The 19673-nt window shown below is 36.6% G+C and overlaps 1 protein-coding gene across 22 annotated transcripts in view; it reads right to left on the bottom strand.

Annotated features, from left to right (window-relative positions):
• Positions 1 to 19673, bottom strand: part of RBFOX1 (RNA binding fox-1 homolog 1) — a 968785-nt gene that overhangs the window by 486246 nt on the left and 462866 nt on the right. For 12 of the 22 annotated variants that reach the window (XM_086759494.1, XM_086759490.1, XM_086759501.1 and 9 more), the window contains exon 4: positions 3374 to 3418. The exons of the other annotated variants lie outside the window; for them this stretch is intronic. In XM_086759494.1, the coding sequence (XP_086615620.1) occupies positions 3374 to 3418 (45 nt within the window). The remainder of the gene's footprint in view (positions 1 to 3373; positions 3419 to 19673) is intronic. 22 annotated transcript variants of the gene reach the window in all.

The raw sequence follows: 19673 nt of genomic DNA, 5'->3' as shown, positions 1-19673 counted from the left end.
TATATGTCAAATCTGGTGGAAGTACAACTTACATTTGGATTTTAAATAATCTATTACACAAAATCTACATGAAAAGACAACTATGCAGGTGGCTTTTTTCAAGAAGCTTTCATCGTCTTACAGACATGCTGACTTATTAGTCAACTCATAGTTCTTCACAGCAGTACGTGGTGATTTCCCTATGGTAGTCGGATGACATTTTGCAAGGACGGATTGCATGGTGCTCATGCATTGCGCTGCTTATTTATTTCTTCTTTCTCCTACCTTCATAATCATTCAAGCAGTAGGTTTATTTACTGTGATTACGAAAAATGCACTACAGAGATACCTGGAACTAAAAATAATGAAACAAAAAGAACAACGATTCATTAGTGATCTCACATTTCTTGACACTTTAATTGGGCCGCTATATTTATCCAAGGAGGGGGCAACAAAATTAGATATCTTAGTCTTGTTTCTATAGCTAAGCTTTATCACATCAAAAAAATATAAATCACACTGGGATTAAATTGTTAATATATTCCTATAATCACTGATCAGATTAGCACAAAAAATGCTTCTCCAAATACTAACTACAGACCACCTCACTAATGTTAGAGAAAATAAATTAACATTCATTGATATACGCATAAAATAAAGAGAAAACTTAAAATAATCATACCTACGTAACATCCATAATACCAGGCTGAAATATGCCTGTTTTAATATTTTGGTGATGTAAAAGACATGAAGGTATAGGTGGTAACCACACCTTACAAAGTTTTGAATATTCTTGGGACACACTTAGTCACTCAAAAACTGTTGAATATTTTCAGAATTTGAAAACATAATGTCCACTGTATTCATTTTCCCTTGCTTGCTGTCTTTGGCTTAGAATTATGCTAAGCTAGCTTTTCTGCATGTGATAGCACACACAATTTCTAGTTGAAACTACTTTCTCTGTATGGAAAAGGGGAGGCCTTCTCCCTTCAAGATAATGCAGACTGGGCATTAGGAGATGTGCACAAATCCACTGTAGTAGAATAAGGGAAATTTGAGATCCATGTTGGTTCACCAGAATGCAATACTCAGAGTTGAAGCACTCATATAGGAGCTAAAGTTTCAAGGATTACTCTAAACAGAAGTATGAATTCAACAGAGAGTACTGAAAACCTGATGTTAAAAAGCAAGCTTCTGCAATACAAAGGCTATGTTCTAATAGTCCATAACACTTGCAGAAAAAAAAAAATGCAGTGATTGCAAAAACATTCGTGTAACTGTGTTACAGTTTGCTGTTGTCCATTACAGTTACATGAGCAAAGTAGCATCAGAAAGAAAACCTCAGAGGTAGAAAAGTAGATGCAGTGATGATAAATACAGCATATATAGTGTAGACTAAAACTCACAACATTCAATTGATGTGCTTCTAGATGACCATAGCATTCTATAGTTCTCATCTCTCAGGCTGAAAATAGAGTTTAAACATCAATTCCCCAAGCTGCAGCATGTTCTCCAGCTCATGCAAAAACCAATAAAGCTTCTTTAAGTCCAAAATTGGGTTCTATTATATCAGTCCAAAACCAGGGCTTTCTCAATTATGTCTAACATACAGAAGTTGTGGGATAGGTTCACAACCTGCTAGAACTGTGAACATACAAAAAATGCTTCCATTTTTCTGAATGTCTGATGCACTTTCACAATCGGGGTACTGTGGAGTTAATTAGAAGGATATCACATAAACACTCGCCATTTACAGGACCACAATTTGCTGACCACATGGTGTCTTGGGACAGATGGAAAGAACTGGAAGGCAAGCACTGCAAGTTCTATACCCTGCATGAACTCAAATTAGAGAAGCATACAAAACAAACCAGGTAACACTAGAGATCCACTCTCAAGTGGTTTTTGCATATTGCCTATAGTCAATATGTACACTTATTTTCTGAACTAGGTATTTGCAGTAGATATATTTATCCAGCTTTGTAGACATGATTATTAATTACTTTCATCACTATCAACATTTCACCAAAATTTTATCTATGTGCTTCTCAGCCAAAAGTTGTTCTGCTGACCCTGTAGCTCTGAACTACGACAACTTAATGCTCTTCCCAGTGCCTAGTACTGGGAAAAACACTCAGAACTTTTGACTTCCTACTACATATCTCTGCTTTTTAACTCACAAAAATTTCTAATACCTCTTGGTACTTGCTGCGTATTTCTTCTTCGTGCACAGATAGTAAAAAAAAATAAACCATTATACAATATCTATGCCAAGTTTTTAAATTGGAGACAGCTTGATCGAAACTACAAAATCAGACAGAAAGTCTGGAAGTCAGGTTGCACCATAAACTGACTGTAAGATACTAAATAAAACTATCATAATATCTATTTGCATAGAATTAGCATTACTAATTACTTGAATTCACATTTAGATTTTTCACCAAAAGATCAACCTTACTAGCTGTTTTATGGATTAACAACAATGTAAGTATGAAAGTACACTGTAACTCTGCAGGGTCTGCCACAGACAGATTACATAAATAGTAACTGAATTTGGGTAGAAACAGCAAAAAAAAAAGCGCTTAATACAGTGTAATTGTATACTTTTGTTTATTCTGGTTCTGTTACAGCACTTGCAGAATATCTGAGAAGCTTCCAGGAGAGCACCGAGATGATATCTAGCACTTCCCTCAGATCGGTTGTGCTGCTCCTGTACTAATGAGAAGAAGGTATCCCTCTCTGGCTGGAACGATCACTCTGAACCACTGAAGAAAAACAGAAAAGATTTGGGGTATATCTTCACTTCACCATGAATCCCTGCATAGGGAAACCCACAAGACAGCTCTAACCAAACCCATGTGTCTAAGGAGCTGTCTGAACACAGTCAGCCCATTGCCATCATGCAACAAGTGTGCTTACGACTCTGAAGGAACTTCTGTCATCTCTCACCCAAACTTTTATGTCACCTCTCTGAGTTACCTGAAGTATCCCATGTCACCTTAACAGACGACAGCTTTACTATGCAATTTAGATCAGGAAGTTCAGCAAGCTCTAGGCTCAAAGATGAACGCCAAGGTTTAGAATCAGGTCCTGCTGCTCCTTCCTCCTTAGCCCCAGCGTCACGGAGCGGAGCAGAACAGTCTTTCCTGAGACACTGAAGGATAAATAAACTTCTACTCTGGAAAACAAGCATTTGCTAATACAAAGTTATGATCCAGAGCTTCTATTTTGGGAAACTGTTAGGACACAAAATAATTCTGAAATAACTCTTTTTACCCTTTTATGGACTTTTATAGAGGAATTGAATCTATTAGGATCAACCAGAAGGATTATGACTTTATCTTGCGACGCTAAAGCTGGACTTTGTTTCAATTGCTACTGTTTTCTATCTTACTTGATAGCTCCATTTTCCCTGTTTCCTGAATGCTACATTTTCATCCTGCAGGAAAAAAAAAAAAAACCAAAACACTTCTGTAGAGATCTGAGCTGGTGTCTCTTAAGCACAGCATTTAATGCAACTATGTTTAACCAAATTCATTTTTCTTTGTTTTATTACCTTCTCCTACTTCCACAACAGTCAGAAAACCATGAAGACTCTTGAATAATGCTCTTCACTAAGTTATTTTCAAGTATCATGTAAGCACGTGGCTAAATGAGCAAAATGTGCTCTGCTCATATGAAGACACACATTATTTATATTTACCATAAAAAATGAAGGCAATGGCCTGCAGATATAGGCATATAACATCAATAAATAAAAATATTATGCCCACAACTATTCAGCAGCAATGTTAACAGAGCAAAAGTCTGTCCATAAAATGAAAATAAATAACATGCAATAAGTTCAACATAAGCATACATTCCAGATTAAAATTTCAGTATGTGAACATGCATGATGATCCTTCTCCTTTATTTACCATTCCACTAATACGTTTGCAATGGATATTCAATCACAATTTTATTACTTGTACCGTATGCTTTTTTTTTGCATTAACTTTCAACTTTTTCACTAAAGCAGGGATAACTTTAATGCTAAACTGTAATATTCACTACTACACTTTAATTACTACTAAAGTGGTTGCTTAAAGGAGAGGTAATAATTTACATCAAACAGTTTTTCCTTACAGCTGTAGAGATCCTTCAGTGAGGAGTTCAAACTACTGGGATTAAAATGAATTTTTGTTTCAATTAAATTTACCTTTAAACACCTCTTTGGATTATTAAACATCAACTACGATGTGTGTTCCCTTATTTCATGATAAAAGCTTAGGAAGCTACGATCACTCTTGCTGCTACATCTGTATGCCAAAAGAGTCGGTATGTCTGGCCCCCATTACGCTGAAAGACCAAGATTCATTTCAACAGTGGAACTACAGGATACCACACAAACATTGCAGCACAATGTCTTAGAATGGTTAATCATCCACATCACGGGAACTTCAGGTCCTATTCTGTGTTGCTGAACTCCAGTAAGCGAAATTTAGTTAAGAACATTCACATGGGTTCAGTGACTCTTGTGTCTCTATTAAATTTCACATTTTTTTTTTAGAGGGTTTTTTTTTCCCACCCCACCTCAAATTTTTTGGTAAGTGATGGGACAAGACAAAGCCCCGCTCGTTCCTATTATTCATAAGGCATGGACAGGGCTAACTTGTTCTCCAGTGTTTAGGATTTCACAAAATGAGGGTTTGTACCCAGGAAATACTGAGTAGTGACACGCACGGCTGTTATAAATTTTGCATTTATCATCTAAACACACAGTCTAATATAATGGATGTAAAATTAACAATACCAGATAAGCACTGTTTTTATATTTGCAAATAGATGTATTTCAGGGCAGAATTTACACATCATTCCTTATACCACAGAGACCAAACTGTTGAAATGAGCAAAATATCTCCAAGATATTAAATCCACTATTGCTCTGCTGATCTAAATGCCCTGTAGACTGCAGTCTAAATTAAAGATCCCTAACCTAACTATAACTGATTTATTTTCAGGATGAAATACAACTCCACCAGTATGGAGCTTAATGGAGATAAATTTACGTTCTTCAAATACAGATCAACACCACATGTACAGCTTGATTCCCTGTTACGACGATCATCCTACTCATCTCCTGGTTCACCTTCTCACCACACAGAGGGTTCAGAGAAGACCAAAGAGCAAAAAAACTCTTTACTGATCAACATGCCATAAAGATGGGAAGAACAGCTCTGAAGCAAACTAGGAAGTTTCCCTGCTTTCATAATGCCCGCAACTTTTTCTTTTTGGATAGCCATTCCTATACTATTTTTCTCCAAAACCAAAGGCTGAGATTCACTGCAGATGACACATTAGCCTGGGAAATAACAGCTGCTCTATCACTGTGAAAACACAGGACAACATTCAGGAGAGAAACTTTAAGTTCTCTTTCTTGGACAGACATCTCTGGTCTAAGACAGCTGGATAACTACAGCCACACTCAGAGATTTTTATAAGAACATGTTCCATCAAGCTGCACTTCAGGCCTTTCTTTTGTTAAGAGTAGCACTTATCAGAGCAAAACTACAACAATTTTCCACCAACTCATTCACACAATAAAGCTTGGTACAATTTTACACCTTAATTTAATTAACCCAAATGAATAGTACAGTAAGATAGCTAGTTTTCCTCCTCAGTTTAAAAGTGCTCCCCACACCGAGCCAGTATCTTTCATTCCAAAGAAAGTTTCAGCTGAAATTACATACAGCTAGGCTTCATTGTGCTTGCTTTATTATGCCGTTTTCAATGATGTAATTATGTTATGGCACTGAAAGCAGTTCAGTTTTGCACAGGTATTACCATTTTTATTAACCAAAGTAACAATGGGTATATATCATTTACAACTAGTCCCCGTAAGTGCTTAAACTGAACACCTCAGAAATTTCGGAAATTAAACTAGTAACAAACAACTATTATTTACTGACATACTTTAATAAGTTTAGAGCCCTCTGTGTTTCACCTACTGAAATTATTTTACTCTAGTCACTTCGACTGGTGTAAAATTCTTGACTAAAATATACAGCTTTATTGCCACTGTGAGTGGAAGCTCTTCATCTTCTGATTAATGGGCAGCTCCAGTCTTTGGGTAACTTAATACTGCAGAAACTTTGCAAGCAAACTAATGGCCTTCAGAAATGTCTGCCAAATTACACAAATACAGATTTAGCAGAAATGAAGTTATACTGTAAACAAAACAGCACAATAGTTAGAACAAATTAAGAAAATTTATTCACCATTTGGACTAGGAAATTAATTTATAAATATCTCAACAATATTAGTTTTTTTACAGATTGCACTCTTGAAACTTGCCTTCCAACAAACACCTGAAATTTTTAAGTTTACTTAAGTTCTAAGTTTACTTGAGCATCTTTTGCTTATGTACATGCAACCTGCTCAGCAAATCACTTCAGCAAATTTTGCCTATTTTTTTAGCATCTCTATTTATGACCAGAAATACCATCAGCAAAAAAAGGGAATTGAAATTACATAGTGAGGAGAAAATAGTCCCTGTTCTGTATTTGAAAGATTAAATGAATTGCAAAAAAAGTGGCTTACCAGTCACAAATGTTTATGTTACTACAACAAAAAAAAAAATTTATAAAATCTATCCCATGAGTCACACGCAATTTGTGTTTTTACTTTCAAAAAGCTGTTCCTTTTTTTATGATTTATAAGTAGATGAGTTAAGTATTTTAATATAGATATCTGTAAATATCTACCCAGACTACTGGCTATAGGGAAGAGAATAAAGCAGCTTTTTATATTTTACAGTAATAAAATACACAGGAAATACCATCTTTCGAGTTATTCCTTAGTCACTACACTTTCAGCTATTGACAGAGTTCAGCTACAGATGGCTCCATACAGTCTGATAAAACCACTCTTATTACGCTTTTAAAAACGGGTGAGAGATTCCCTTTTCTTCAGTCACTGGGGACTTTGCCTGGCTGCCATGACTTTCATGATGGAGTGTGGCTTAGCAACTACATCTGCCAGTTCCCTCAGGACCCTGGGATGAATTTCTTCAGGTCCCACCAACTTCTATGTGTTCAGGTTCCTCACGTGGACTTGAACCTGATCTTCTCCTACAATGGGAGAGATTTGGTTCACCCAGTCCCTGCCTTGAGGTTCAGGGACTTGAAAGATGTAGGAAGAGTGATTGCTAGTGAAAACTGAGGCAAAATAATTTATTGAGTACCTCTGCCTCCTCCATATGGCTTGTCACTACATTTCCCATCTTTTTTATCCAGGGACACATTTTATTTAATCATCTTCTTCTGATCAACATACCTGTAGAAGCCCTTCTTACCGTTCCTCAAATTCCTTGCCTAATTCCCATCTCCAGCCATGCCTTAGCTTTCCTGATCTCGTCTCTACACGTGCTGGTATACATGGATACATGTCCCCGGTTCCACTGCTTGTGCATTTCCCTCTGACATTTCAGTTTGACCAGGAGCTCCTTATTCACCCATGCTGGTCTCCTGCCTTCCCTGCCTGATTGCTTACACACAGGAATCAAGAGCTCTTGTGCTGCAAGAAAAATATCTTCAAATAGCTGCCAGTTCTCTTCTGCTCCTTTATCCCTGAGGGCAGTTTCCCAGGCGGTCCCATTCCAATCTTGAGACAAATCCAAAACAAACCAGTCTGTGCAGTCAAGAACGCAGATGCGGCCAGTCAGCGTCATCTTTAAGAGTTCTGCTAAACTCCAGCTAAAGCCGAAGTGCTGTGGTTCGTTACTTTCCAATGTAACACAGCACGCTGGAGCATGTAATCCGTTCCATAAACTGCAGGTGATAGGTGCATCTGCCCAGATCTGGTAACACTTATTCTCATGCTCACATTAAAGCACAGAAATAGTCACGCTGCAGGGAAAGTGTGACTGAACCTCTAATCTGAGGCTTAACCAACACCTGCTATGCACATAAACTAGGATTTACTGTGTTACCTGTTCATTTACCTTTCATTCTACTGAATTGCCTGAATTTTCATCTGGTATAGTACTCCTTGCTTATATATTTCACTGTACTCAACATATGCAGGAATGTGTTAGTCAATTATGACTAGTTCAATCTCTATGAAATTCCAGAAAGTGCAAGAGCCTGACGATGAAGCTACTCTATTGCTAGAGAGCTGATAATTTTCTGTTTAATGCAACTAACTGTTTACTTCTATTCATTACCTTTAAGCACACTGAAATAAGAAGTTTATTGACATATAACATACACGTGGAAAAACAACCAGTAACCAACTTCAAGTCTCTGCTTATATCTCAGAGGTGAAGTTTTAGTAAAATAAGATATTAACATAGTCAAGAGTTAATGATTTTTGGAAAATAGGACAGCAAGACAGCTGTCAATCTTGAGTTCTTGATATTAATTTTCAGACATAATTTAAAAAATTGAAACAAAATCACCAGAAATCCTCAATAACAACACTGCTGTATCACACAGGTTTTGTTGCTTGGTCTTTCGAAGCTTCAAGAAATCAAGCAACTTTCAGTTCCTGAAACCAACACTGCAAACCTGCTATACGTAAGAAATTTCCTGTCACTGTTTAAAAAAAAACAGCTACAAAAAGAAATGTGCAAGTTTTTTGTTCTTTTACTTATTGAATTATTTTTACTACGCAGATCTTTAAAAGATGGAAGTATGACAAATAGAGCTCAAGTACTGAATCTTCTATCTTTTTATTTAACTGGTCTTCAAACCTTTTGGATAAATAATAATTTTCAACTCGTGCTTGGTTTTTGCCAAGCACTGCTATTTTGACTCCTGGGTTTGTTTTGAACACTTCATTAGCAATAATTATTATTTATTGTATTGCTGCACCAATGGCTACCACTTAAAGAAATGACCTCATAAATAGCACATACTAATAATTAATTAGAGGACTGATATACAAAAAAAGCAGTTCTGAATGTGATAAATAAGTTACATTTATTGCTGAGTGACCAAATTAAAACATAAGATACCTCTAAAATATAGCATGCCTTTGCTACTAAAGTAAAAATATATTTATAAATAAAAAGGATAATTTCATAATAATAGTCTTCTTTGGTACTAAGAAAAAAATAATATTTATCATAGTTTGGAGTATCCTATGATAGAGGCTACAGTTTAAGTTGTACCTGTAGCAGACAGCTTTACTACATATGAGTAAGTACAATATGGGGCTCTGATCCTGTAGAGACTTATGCCTTGCCTAGGTATACTCCCAGCCTTACACCACTAATACCGCTGAAAGTTAAGATCGGTGTTTAGCTGACAAAGCACCAGACTCAGAGCAGCAGAACTACTTACATTAAATATTTTCTGACAAGAACATTGTTTTTAATTGAGATTGAAATAATTTACTTAAGTGGAGGCTTTCTGATTTTATTACTTGCAAATCTGATCCTGCTTGATTAAAAAAAAAAAAAAAAAAAAAAAAAAAAGGGTTCGGCAGGAACATTCACTCTGATCTTTCCCAGATTTCACAATAAATCACCATCCCTTGGCAACCCTTTACCTGACTTAAGTTAGCATTCTCTAAGTCAGCTGCGCTTTCTAGCCTTTCATAACATAAAGTTATAAACAATAGAAATTATTGATTAATGACAAGAATATATATGGCCAGCTGCAGTGTTTAATAAAGGAAAAAAAAATCCATACCATTAAAAAAAAAATTTGCTTCAGCATCCATAAGTGTAAAAACACGTATGCTTTAGTATTCTCTCAGGAATTTCTGTTTAACCCTCTAGTGTATACTGTAGTCAGCATTTTTGATTGAAGTTCTATCACGGTTTGTGTGTTAAACAGAAATGCCATTATTCTAGAAGATGAGAAGTCATAAAGCATAATACAATCCTGTAATCTCACAAAAGGGGCAATAACCAGTAGCATGGATTCAGGCAAGCGACTTGCTGATAAAACATCGTTTCTTTAAACTGATCTACATCACAGAAAAGAAATTCCCTTACAGAACATCTGATAATTCCTGAGCCAAAAGGACTGAATGGATTAGCCAAGGTATTCAGACAATGCCACAAAACACTGGCAATCAAAGCTCAACCTTAAAAAGATCATAACATCGCTGCAATGCTCAGAAGAGTGGCATTAGAAGGAGCTGAATTACATCCTTTCCACAACGTACAGTGATATTGCACACAAACAGATTTCAGTAGGTGAAATGAAAAACAGCACTCACAAGTGGCAATGCAATATTAACACTGCTGCACACAATAATCTCGATAATTATTGAGTAAACTACGGGCAAGTTTTGCTTGTGATTTTCAGTCTATAAATATGATTTTACCCTAAAACAAATTCAGAAATTGATTTGTTGATTAATGAAAACAATTGATTTTGCTTTTGGGACTCTGTTCCACTATTATCAACCTGAACAAAACCTGATAATAAACACTGCTCTATGACTCAATAATTATATTCCCACCTGAGGTGGTGCCATTCAGGTATGGAGCTGCATCAGTCTCCGCACCCTCAATAAAGACAAAGGTGTTCACGTACTGGGATGGAGTTTATTCTCTTTATAGCAGCCCATCTGCTGCTGTATTCTAGTCTAGTGACCGGTAGAGTGTTGACAACAGTGTGTCAGCTGTTGCTGAACAGAGCTAGCATACCGTCCAAGCTGCCACCAACTCTGCCCCTACAGTGAGCAGCATAGGTGTGGACAAGAGGCTGGGAAGGAACACAGCTGGGACAGCTGACCCAAACTGACACAAGGAATATTCCTGCCATATAACATCATGCTCAGCAATAACAGCTGGGTAGGAAGGGGCTGTCTTTCCCAAGTAGCCACTTTTTCTCACTTTTGTTCTTTCAGTTCTCTCCCAATCCCACTGGGGTGGAGTGAGCGAGCAGCTGCTGGGTGCTTACTTGCTGGCCAAGGTCAGTCCACCACAGTTTAAAATGAAGACTTTTCAGATGGAAGACCAGTTACATCACTCTGTGAAGTGCAAGCATTAAAGGATCTCTGAAAAGAAAGGGATTCTTAAGACTGCTTTATTACCCAGTTTACAGATATACGATAATTACAGTTCTGTGATTCATGTACTTTTAGAAGTTAAAACCAGGACTGAAAGTATATCTAAAACTTAATGGGAATAAACATGCATGAAAGGATTTAATTAAATACTTAAACACTTGAAAATCAATACTTGAAAAATGAAAATAAGACAAATAAGTGAGGTATTTATTGACTCACTATTAAAAATCTATGAATGTAATAAATATTTACATAAACGCAGTTATGTAAATAATATGCAATATTAGTTTCAAACTATACATTTGAAAATAGTTAGTCACATAAAGCCACTCCAAAATGAAATGTGATTGAGAAGAACCTTTATCCTACATAAAGTCCAGATGACTCTGGGAAGTATCAATAAATATAACTCCTATTCCAGCATGGAAACTCATTTCACTAACACTTGCCTTGCTTACTTGGAAAGTTATAGGTGAAAGTAGTTGTGAGAACCAATAAAATCTTTCTTTGATTATAGTGGCAATCAATGCTTTGCGTTGAACACAGGCAAACAAGTTAAATCCCAAGATTTAAAATACATCTCCGTAGAGTATCTGCAGAAGAAATAGCTTTTTCCTGGTAATTTTCTGAAGTAGCGTCCTAGTAACAGCAAATCAAGAAGGAATATTTATTAATAAAGGACAGATGAAAACATTTTCAAGATCATTCCCAAAACAGATACCATGGTTCTGATAAGGAGTCTAAAAATTTGCCTGACCCAGTATATTTGCCAATGTTTTCCACAAAAAGTGCTTCACTTCCTTCTTGTTGCCTCATCATTAGCAATCCCCTCACAGGAACTCAGACCAGTATCTTTATTCAAGCTGAGAATAGTTTTTGCATCCCTTTCAGACTGTCTTGAATTTCTGCCAACACAGCAATATTTAGCCAACTAATTTAATATTACCGATTAATGCAAAAAGCCTACAGCTCTAAATCCTTTTCATGTACCTAGTGCTAACGCTTGACAGCAATACTAGAAGCAGTAGAGCTAGTATAAAAAGGTAATGTATATATTTAGATATTTTCAGGTTTTCTCACGAGTAATTGGTCTTTTACATCAGCTATTTTGCTACGTTTCTTTCTCAGAAAGTGACAGATTATAACTGTACCCAGTTAGGCTCTCCTTCAGTTTAAAAGGGATGCTGTAAAACTGAAGAACATCCAGTAGATGGCTACCATGGTGAGAAGGGGACTAAAGCACATCATCTCTGAGAAGACATAGAGGGAACCAGCTTGCACTAGTCTGGCAAAGAGGAGGCTAAGAGGCAACCCATCGCCTACAATTATATAAAGAGTAGTTGCAAGATGACAGAACCAAACCCTTCTTTGCAGCGTAAAATAAAAAAACAAACTTCAGCTTGGTAGGTTGAGTACAGCCATGTAGCAAGTGAGCAGTGCTACCTCCTCACAAGTCAAAAGAATAGACTGGAAGGACAAGTTGCCAGATTAGTTAAATACAACCTAGTTAAGCCTATGTCTTTTCTCATCTCTGTTTTCTTTATGTCCAAGGCAGAGAATAATTTGAGGAAAGCAAAAGACTCATATATTGCTTCTTAAGATCAAGAAGAGAAACATCTCATTCATTACACAAGGTCTCTGTGGTATTAATGGTATCAAAGCGGAATATAGATTTATGTATTTTCTCCAGTACTGAGAAGCAGCAAAACATTCCGTTTGTTCTCAAATTGGATTAAGTCAGACGTCTGCTTTCTGATCTGTATCCATCATTCATAGCTACCAAATCCTTATAATACAATTACTCACCAGTTTAGATTTAAAAAAAAAATAAACACCAACAACAAAAAAATTAAGACTGAAATTATGATAGCAAAAAATAATCTCAAACAACCCCTGATGAAACTTCGCAAAATTAGTAGTTTGGTACTTGGCTATAAGCCACATTAAAAATAGGTATATATTTTTAATCTAATGACATGTTTATACATTACTTGTTTAAAATAATTAGCAAGTGAAACAATGACCATATGTAGTCATTAGGATAATGATATTAAATGGATATGCAAATTTCCTCACTAAGAAATCTGAGTATCTGTGAGGAAAGCAATGTAATTATGACACGTGGAATGAACTGAACTGTACCAATAAGAATTTACACCAGAAGTACTTCAAATATGAAAACAGGAATCATTTTGGTTGTGCACGTTTTGGAATAGAATAGTTTACTAAGAGAAGTACTGCCACAGAAACAGAAATGTTATCCTCTAAAATCTAATTTTGGTGAAGTCTATGTATTGGTAACAAACAATCTATCTGACCCCCCGCAGACAGCATAGCCAATGTAACATATGCAGCAGCAATTGTGAAACCTGGTATTTACAGAAAATAGGAACTAATGTACTTGATCCTTTCCCTTTTTTGAAACATATTTACTAGTTAACAGCCCCCCGTTACTGGAGTTAGAACCCTGATGTTGTAAATGCTAGCTGGCAATACGATGACTTATGTCAGCATTGAAATTTGGCACCACGCTTCATTAGCTAGCCAACAAAGCAGTTCAGGAGCATTATTGAATCATATACCATTCTTAGTATTCTCCTCTTCTCGTTTTTATTTCACTGTGTGATTTTTTTTTTCACCATCCTGTTTCTCAGGAGAGAGAAAAATGCTTTACATCCTATTTTTAAAACTAAGCCCAGCAGCAATATCACCACTAGTATTTCTACAGATTGTCTTCTCTCATCCACAAATTCCAACAATAACCTGCAGAAACTAATTTAAATTTTATGTTAAATGTAATACCTTAAATAAACAGTATTGCTAAAAAAAAGAGAATTATTCTATGTGTGAATATTTAATTGTTTTCTGTTCACTTTTTAACATAGGTTTTCTTTCAGGTCGAATAGTATTTTCTGTCCCAGTCAATATACTTATCTTACCACATACAATATTTCCCATCAGCAACTGAATTGATCAGGAATTCAGAGCTAGACAGCAGTCCAGTACTGTCTTTCAGAATCATAGATTTACTTCCAGTTAAGCCAATATGAGCTGGTTGTCAACATAACATTCATATTGCCAAATTGAACATAATTCAGTCTTCAACATAGTCACTCAAAAGCACTCTAAATAGTCAGCTGGTGTCAAAAAAAAAAAAAAAAAAAGGAGATGTTAAAGGATGAAATAACTGAAAAGATTACTAGAAAGTTAGTATTTATCTATTTTCATTGGAAGCTAAGTTTTAACTTCCTAGTCTGTATTCAGTTTTTAATTCTCTGAAGTGCAGTAATAAACTACTGGAAAACGGTGTCATTTTTCTCTCAAGTTGTATTACTGAGAAATAACAACACTCAGAATGCCCATATAAAGTGGAATAAGCATAAATGAAACAAAGTTGAGTCAGACGTAGAGTGTAATACACTAAGTCTTATTGAAAACCACTAGCTAATTGTCATTTTACTTTACTGATAGGAAAAGTCGCTACCAGTGGCACAAACTGTCTTGTCCAGATCACAAGTTTGCTGACAGGAAATCAGACCTATTTCCTCACTGCTCCATGAGGAACAGGAGTATCGTCTTGTTCTCGACAGATGAAGTGAGAGCCTACCTGGCTGAATGAACTCCCAGAAGCCAGTACTAATATGGCTGGTATTGCATGTTCAGGGCCATTGTTTATCTGAGAACACACACAATATAAATGATGCTGACTATGCCTTTTGAGTGAGAAAGCAAGCTTTCACACCTATATTCCTTAGGGAACTTAAATATTTACAGAAAAAAAATGTCTGTAAATATTTACAGACAAATTTGTCACAATACTTCGGGATAAGTTTTCTATCTTTGTCAAGCCATGCTAAAATCTCGATATTTTGCCTGTCCAGGAAGTTGTGTGAAGGACTGCAACACTGCTCCTCAAAAAAGCACTTCAGAAGGCCAAAAAGTAGCAGTAGTCTTTATAATACATTAGTAGTCCCTTTTAGAAATATTTTTATTTTCAATAGCAATGAAACAACTGAATTATTTGTGAGCTGCCAATGCAAATACTGCTGACTTCCAAATTTACAGAAATTTAGCACACATATTGTTTCACACATTTGTTCCTTTAACTATATTTGGATGTTAAAGACTTAAACAGAGAATAAAGGTAGAAGTAAAACACTCATCACATGCTTCCATCAATGAAAACAAACTGGTAGGTCTCCAACTCATGTGGATCTTTGGGTCCTATTATTTATTTTGAACACAACCATTAAAATAACTGAGTGTGGAGGAGTTGACTTTTAAAATTTGATTTGAACTCAAGTTCACTACCCCTACAATACTATCTGAAAGCTACAGAAAGAAAAGTGGTGTTGGCAAAACTGGGACAGAAAGATAATTCTAAGTGAAGAAAATCTAGTCGGAATGGAATAAAGAAAAAAACCCAAACCATAAAACAACATAAAACACAAAGTATTACTGGATAAGTATCTTGTAAAAAAAAAAAAAATCTGATGGAAAAAAAAACAAATGCACTGAGAAATCCCTGGTAAAAATTACATCACACTTCTGCAAAAGTAGAAACTGAAGAACCAGAAAAGCAGAATTATCTGGCCAAAGACAAAACAGGAGCAGAAAGGGATAGCAAGTGTCCAAAACCACGGTCTGTTAAGCTAACAGGCCACACTTCTTTCCATATTTAAAAATAAAATCATATGCAATCTATAGCCACCAAAGACAGGGTAGTGGGTTTTTTCCATTTCGGACACAACACATTATCTGTTAACATTTAGTTAAGACAGAACGGTACCATTAATGGGATTCTACTGAAGCAATTTACAGTAACAGGAAAGTCAACATCTAACATCTAAATAGCAGTCTTAGGAGCCAGCTGAATATACGTATTAGCACCCAAACATTTAAGTCCAGGGGGCAATCTTAAATGGCTATTTAGGAAATATTACTTTACCTCTGAATTAATTCTATTGACACCATGAATTAATTTTAGTATGCTTAAAAGTTACACAAAATATTACAAGGATTGATGAGGGAGAAAAGCAAACGTATCTGTATGTGCATCACTTTCTTTGTTTGTTTTTTTAAATAACTGTCTATACATTAATGTAGTAAACTCAATGTGAGTTATCACTGCTATCTCTATCTCCCGAGCAATTAACTTAGGCCAGAATTCTACAGCTTCTTATTCTAATTTATACTTAATGAAAAGAAAATGTTAGAATCCTCATGCATATCTGAGTAAATACAATGACATGTAGCACACTCTTTGCTGCGATACTCGTGCGACAGTTAATATATATATTAATTGAAGTAGGTTTATGCAACAGAAAGACAACTGTCACAATTGCACAAAGCTAATGGTTTCACTTCAAAAACAACTTGGGAACTTAAACACCTTATTAATATAATTTTCTGAATTATAAATAAAATATTTATAATACTACAACTTAAAATAAATTGAATTGTGTTTCCAAGGTGATGTCTCAGTTGAATTTTCTATTTGTCTTCTTTTTTAAGCTATTTTATGAGATTTTTTTTTCCATAATGCAACTAGGACACGCATATATTTAAACTCTATTCACATCTTAAGATATTTGTTATTTTATTTACGCAGAAATGACAAGATTTATCCCATAGGTTATGAGTAAAAAAGTATATTTATATTGGTTTTAAATGGATCTTTTCTCAATCTCAAGCATTGATACTGTTGTCTTTACTAACTAAAACTGAGGTTCTGGGAAGGTAATTCTGCAGATCTTTTAGTTCCTTTAGTTCCTTTTTTTTTTTTTTTTTTTTGCTTTCTCTTTTTTTTTAATGGATTAAAGCCAGCTTAGAGCAAAATGTGATCCAGACAGTCTTCCTCCAAGGAAGGTTCTTGGTGCAAAAAGTGAAAATTAAACCTGAAGGCTTGAGTACAAGGTGCGAAATGCAAAACTCCCCTTGTGTTTTCTCATCATCTTCCACTTTCTTGTTAAAAATTTATCAAACCTACCAGTTATGAATATCAAGTACTACCAAAATGCATGAGATTAAAACATCAGGTTCATAGCTTTAAGAAACTGTCAGCCTGAGAAACTGGATTTCTTTTTCCTGAATAACATGTGAATTTTCCATTATGCTACACTACTTTTTGTCTGAGAGGAATACAAAACAGATGTTGAAGGTCTACAGCCCCACACAGGAAAACGTATCACAAAATAGCCCACAGACGCTTCTGGAAGGAAAATCTAGGCTTCCTTTTTATTTATTTCCTACACTAATTGTGTAAGCTTTTAGCAGCCTGTAGCTGTTAGCTTTTCTCCCAGGCTGAACGCTTTTTGCTTGAGACCCTAGTTGAAAGACATTTTGAATTCACATATACTACTGCTAGTCTCATTTACAAGTAAAGGAAGGCCCTCAGCAACAGAGATCGTTCTAACTTAAAGCTTGCATGTAACAGAAAAGTTCCAATGTAAAAAAAAATGTATTTTTATATATATATATATGCTGAGTGTGAGATACACATATACATATTATATACCTTAATGTGTACCGATCTATATATTTGTATATACACAATTTTATTTAACTTTTTAAAGAACGAATTCCAAGAGGTATTTAGGCATTGCTTCATACAGTATTATGCCAAATCGTTTTTTATTCTCAAGTTCAACAGCGATGCAAACTTAGTTTCCCTTGAACATACTTACATAGTAAACACTATACCCAGATCACACGCTGGAGATATAAATAACAACTCTAGCCAGTATCTGCTCAGATATACCACAGATACTTTCAAAGGTGCTTTCTTAGATACTGGAGAGCAAAATAGCCATGCTAGCTACACTGTTGTACAGCCAAAGGTATTCTGAAACCCAATCCTGAAAATGGTTTGGTCTATGTGGTTGTAAGGAGCTCCACACCGGCTTATATTGAGTAAACCAAATGTGTCTCAAACCACTTTCAAGCAAAGAAACACCACAATACCACAAAACATACAGACTGAAGCCCTAGCTTTCATTAGGAATCAATTTCTCTGGCAGATATGGTATTCAGACATCCAGCCATTAAAGGAACAAAGGTTGTAACATTACAAAGGAGGTTTCACAATATAACAACAACACAGTAAATGACAAAATAATACTTTCTTGTTATTTCTAACTTCTGTGAGAGCTCAGGAATTAATGTATTTTTTTTTTCCAGTGTAAATAGGTAAAATGCCAGCAATAATTTAAAGTTAAAAATAAAAATGGTCTCCCTTTCACCAACGGGAATAGAAAGTGGCCTTACAAGTAAAAGAATGTTAATGCAATCATAAGCCTATGATGCTGTAGTAGTGCAAAGTTCATTTTTGGTATAACTTCACATCTTGTGAATGAAATAACCTTGCTACAAATCCAGTTGAAAGAGGAACAGGTTGTTTGCATTAGGTTAGAAGTCTTGCAGAAACATTCAATAAATTTTGTGACAGTCAGATCACATTGTTACAACAATCACAAGCAAACCTTTCAAGAAATATGACTGAAGTTAAGGGAAAAGCAACAAAATCAAAGCCAACAAAATGCTAGGGCACCTGGCTGCTGTCAATTTTTAAGTATTACAGCATTTAGCTGTAATACTTCACGTCTGTGGTGATGGAATTAAACGACAGCAGCAGCAGCAAACGCTGGAGCTCCTTCTGTAAGGCTGCTGCAAGCATTGGCCATAGCAGGGGTAGAAGGAGGACTCCACCGTTCTCAAGACACAGCACAGGGCTAGTGACCACAGTGTGTTTTATACCACGAATTCTCTAATGCTGTTCAAATCATAACCCACATAAAACACAGTTTACTCTTGTCCTGAAATTATACATTTTTCAGTTGTACACGATGACATGTAAAATTGCTTTGAACTTCTAGGGCAGTGATATTAAAAAAAACCCAAAAAACAAACTGTCGTGGTTTTGTTAGTGGGGGGGGGCCTAAGGTGGTAGCTTCTGTAGGAAACTGCTAGAAGTTGCTCCCGTTTGTTCAGGGGACTCGGCCAGGCCTAGGGCGGACCCGCTGCTGGCCAAGGCCGAGCCAATTGGTAGCAGAATGTTCCGTGATAACGCCTCTGCGATAACATATTTAAGAATGGGAAAACAGAAAAAAGAGAGAAGAGAAGATGTGAAGAAGCTGAGCAGGGGCAGAGGGGGAGGCGCAGGCCTCATGGGCCTTGCAGGCCTCACCCTCTGGCCTCTCGCCAGGCAGCCGACTGGGCCCGACTCGGTCCGGCCTGGCTGCAAGAAGTGGAGAGGAGATGAGAAGTGAATAGGATGTAAAAAAGATCCTGAGAGACGTCTGCCAGCCTGTTGTGAGGAACGCCTGCAGACGCCAAGGCCAGTTCAGAAGGAGGGGGAGGAGTAATGCGGCTCCTGGCCAAGATTCCCCTGCAGCCTGTGGTGACGACCATGGTGGAGCGGGTTGTCCCCCTGCAGCCCATGGAGGTCCACGGAGGAGCAGAGATCCACTTGGAGCCCGTGAAGGACCCCGCACCGGGGGAGGTGGATGCCTGAAGGCAGCTGTGGCCCGTGGAGGGCCCGCTGGGACAGCTGTTCTAGAGGGACTGCACCCGTGGAAGAGATGACCCACGCCGGAGCAGTTTCACGAAGGACTGTGGCCCGTGGGAGGGACCCCACGCTGGAGCAGGGGAGGAATGTGAGGAGTTCTTCCCCCGACCATGAAGCAGCA

The sequence above is a fragment of the Chlamydotis macqueenii genome, chromosome 15, assembly GCF_036417535.1.
Source record: "Chlamydotis macqueenii isolate bChlMac1 chromosome 15, bChlMac1.mat, whole genome shotgun sequence".
NCBI lineage: Eukaryota > Metazoa > Chordata > Aves > Otidiformes > Otididae > Chlamydotis > Chlamydotis macqueenii.
This window is presented reverse-complemented; position numbering and strand designations above follow the sequence as displayed.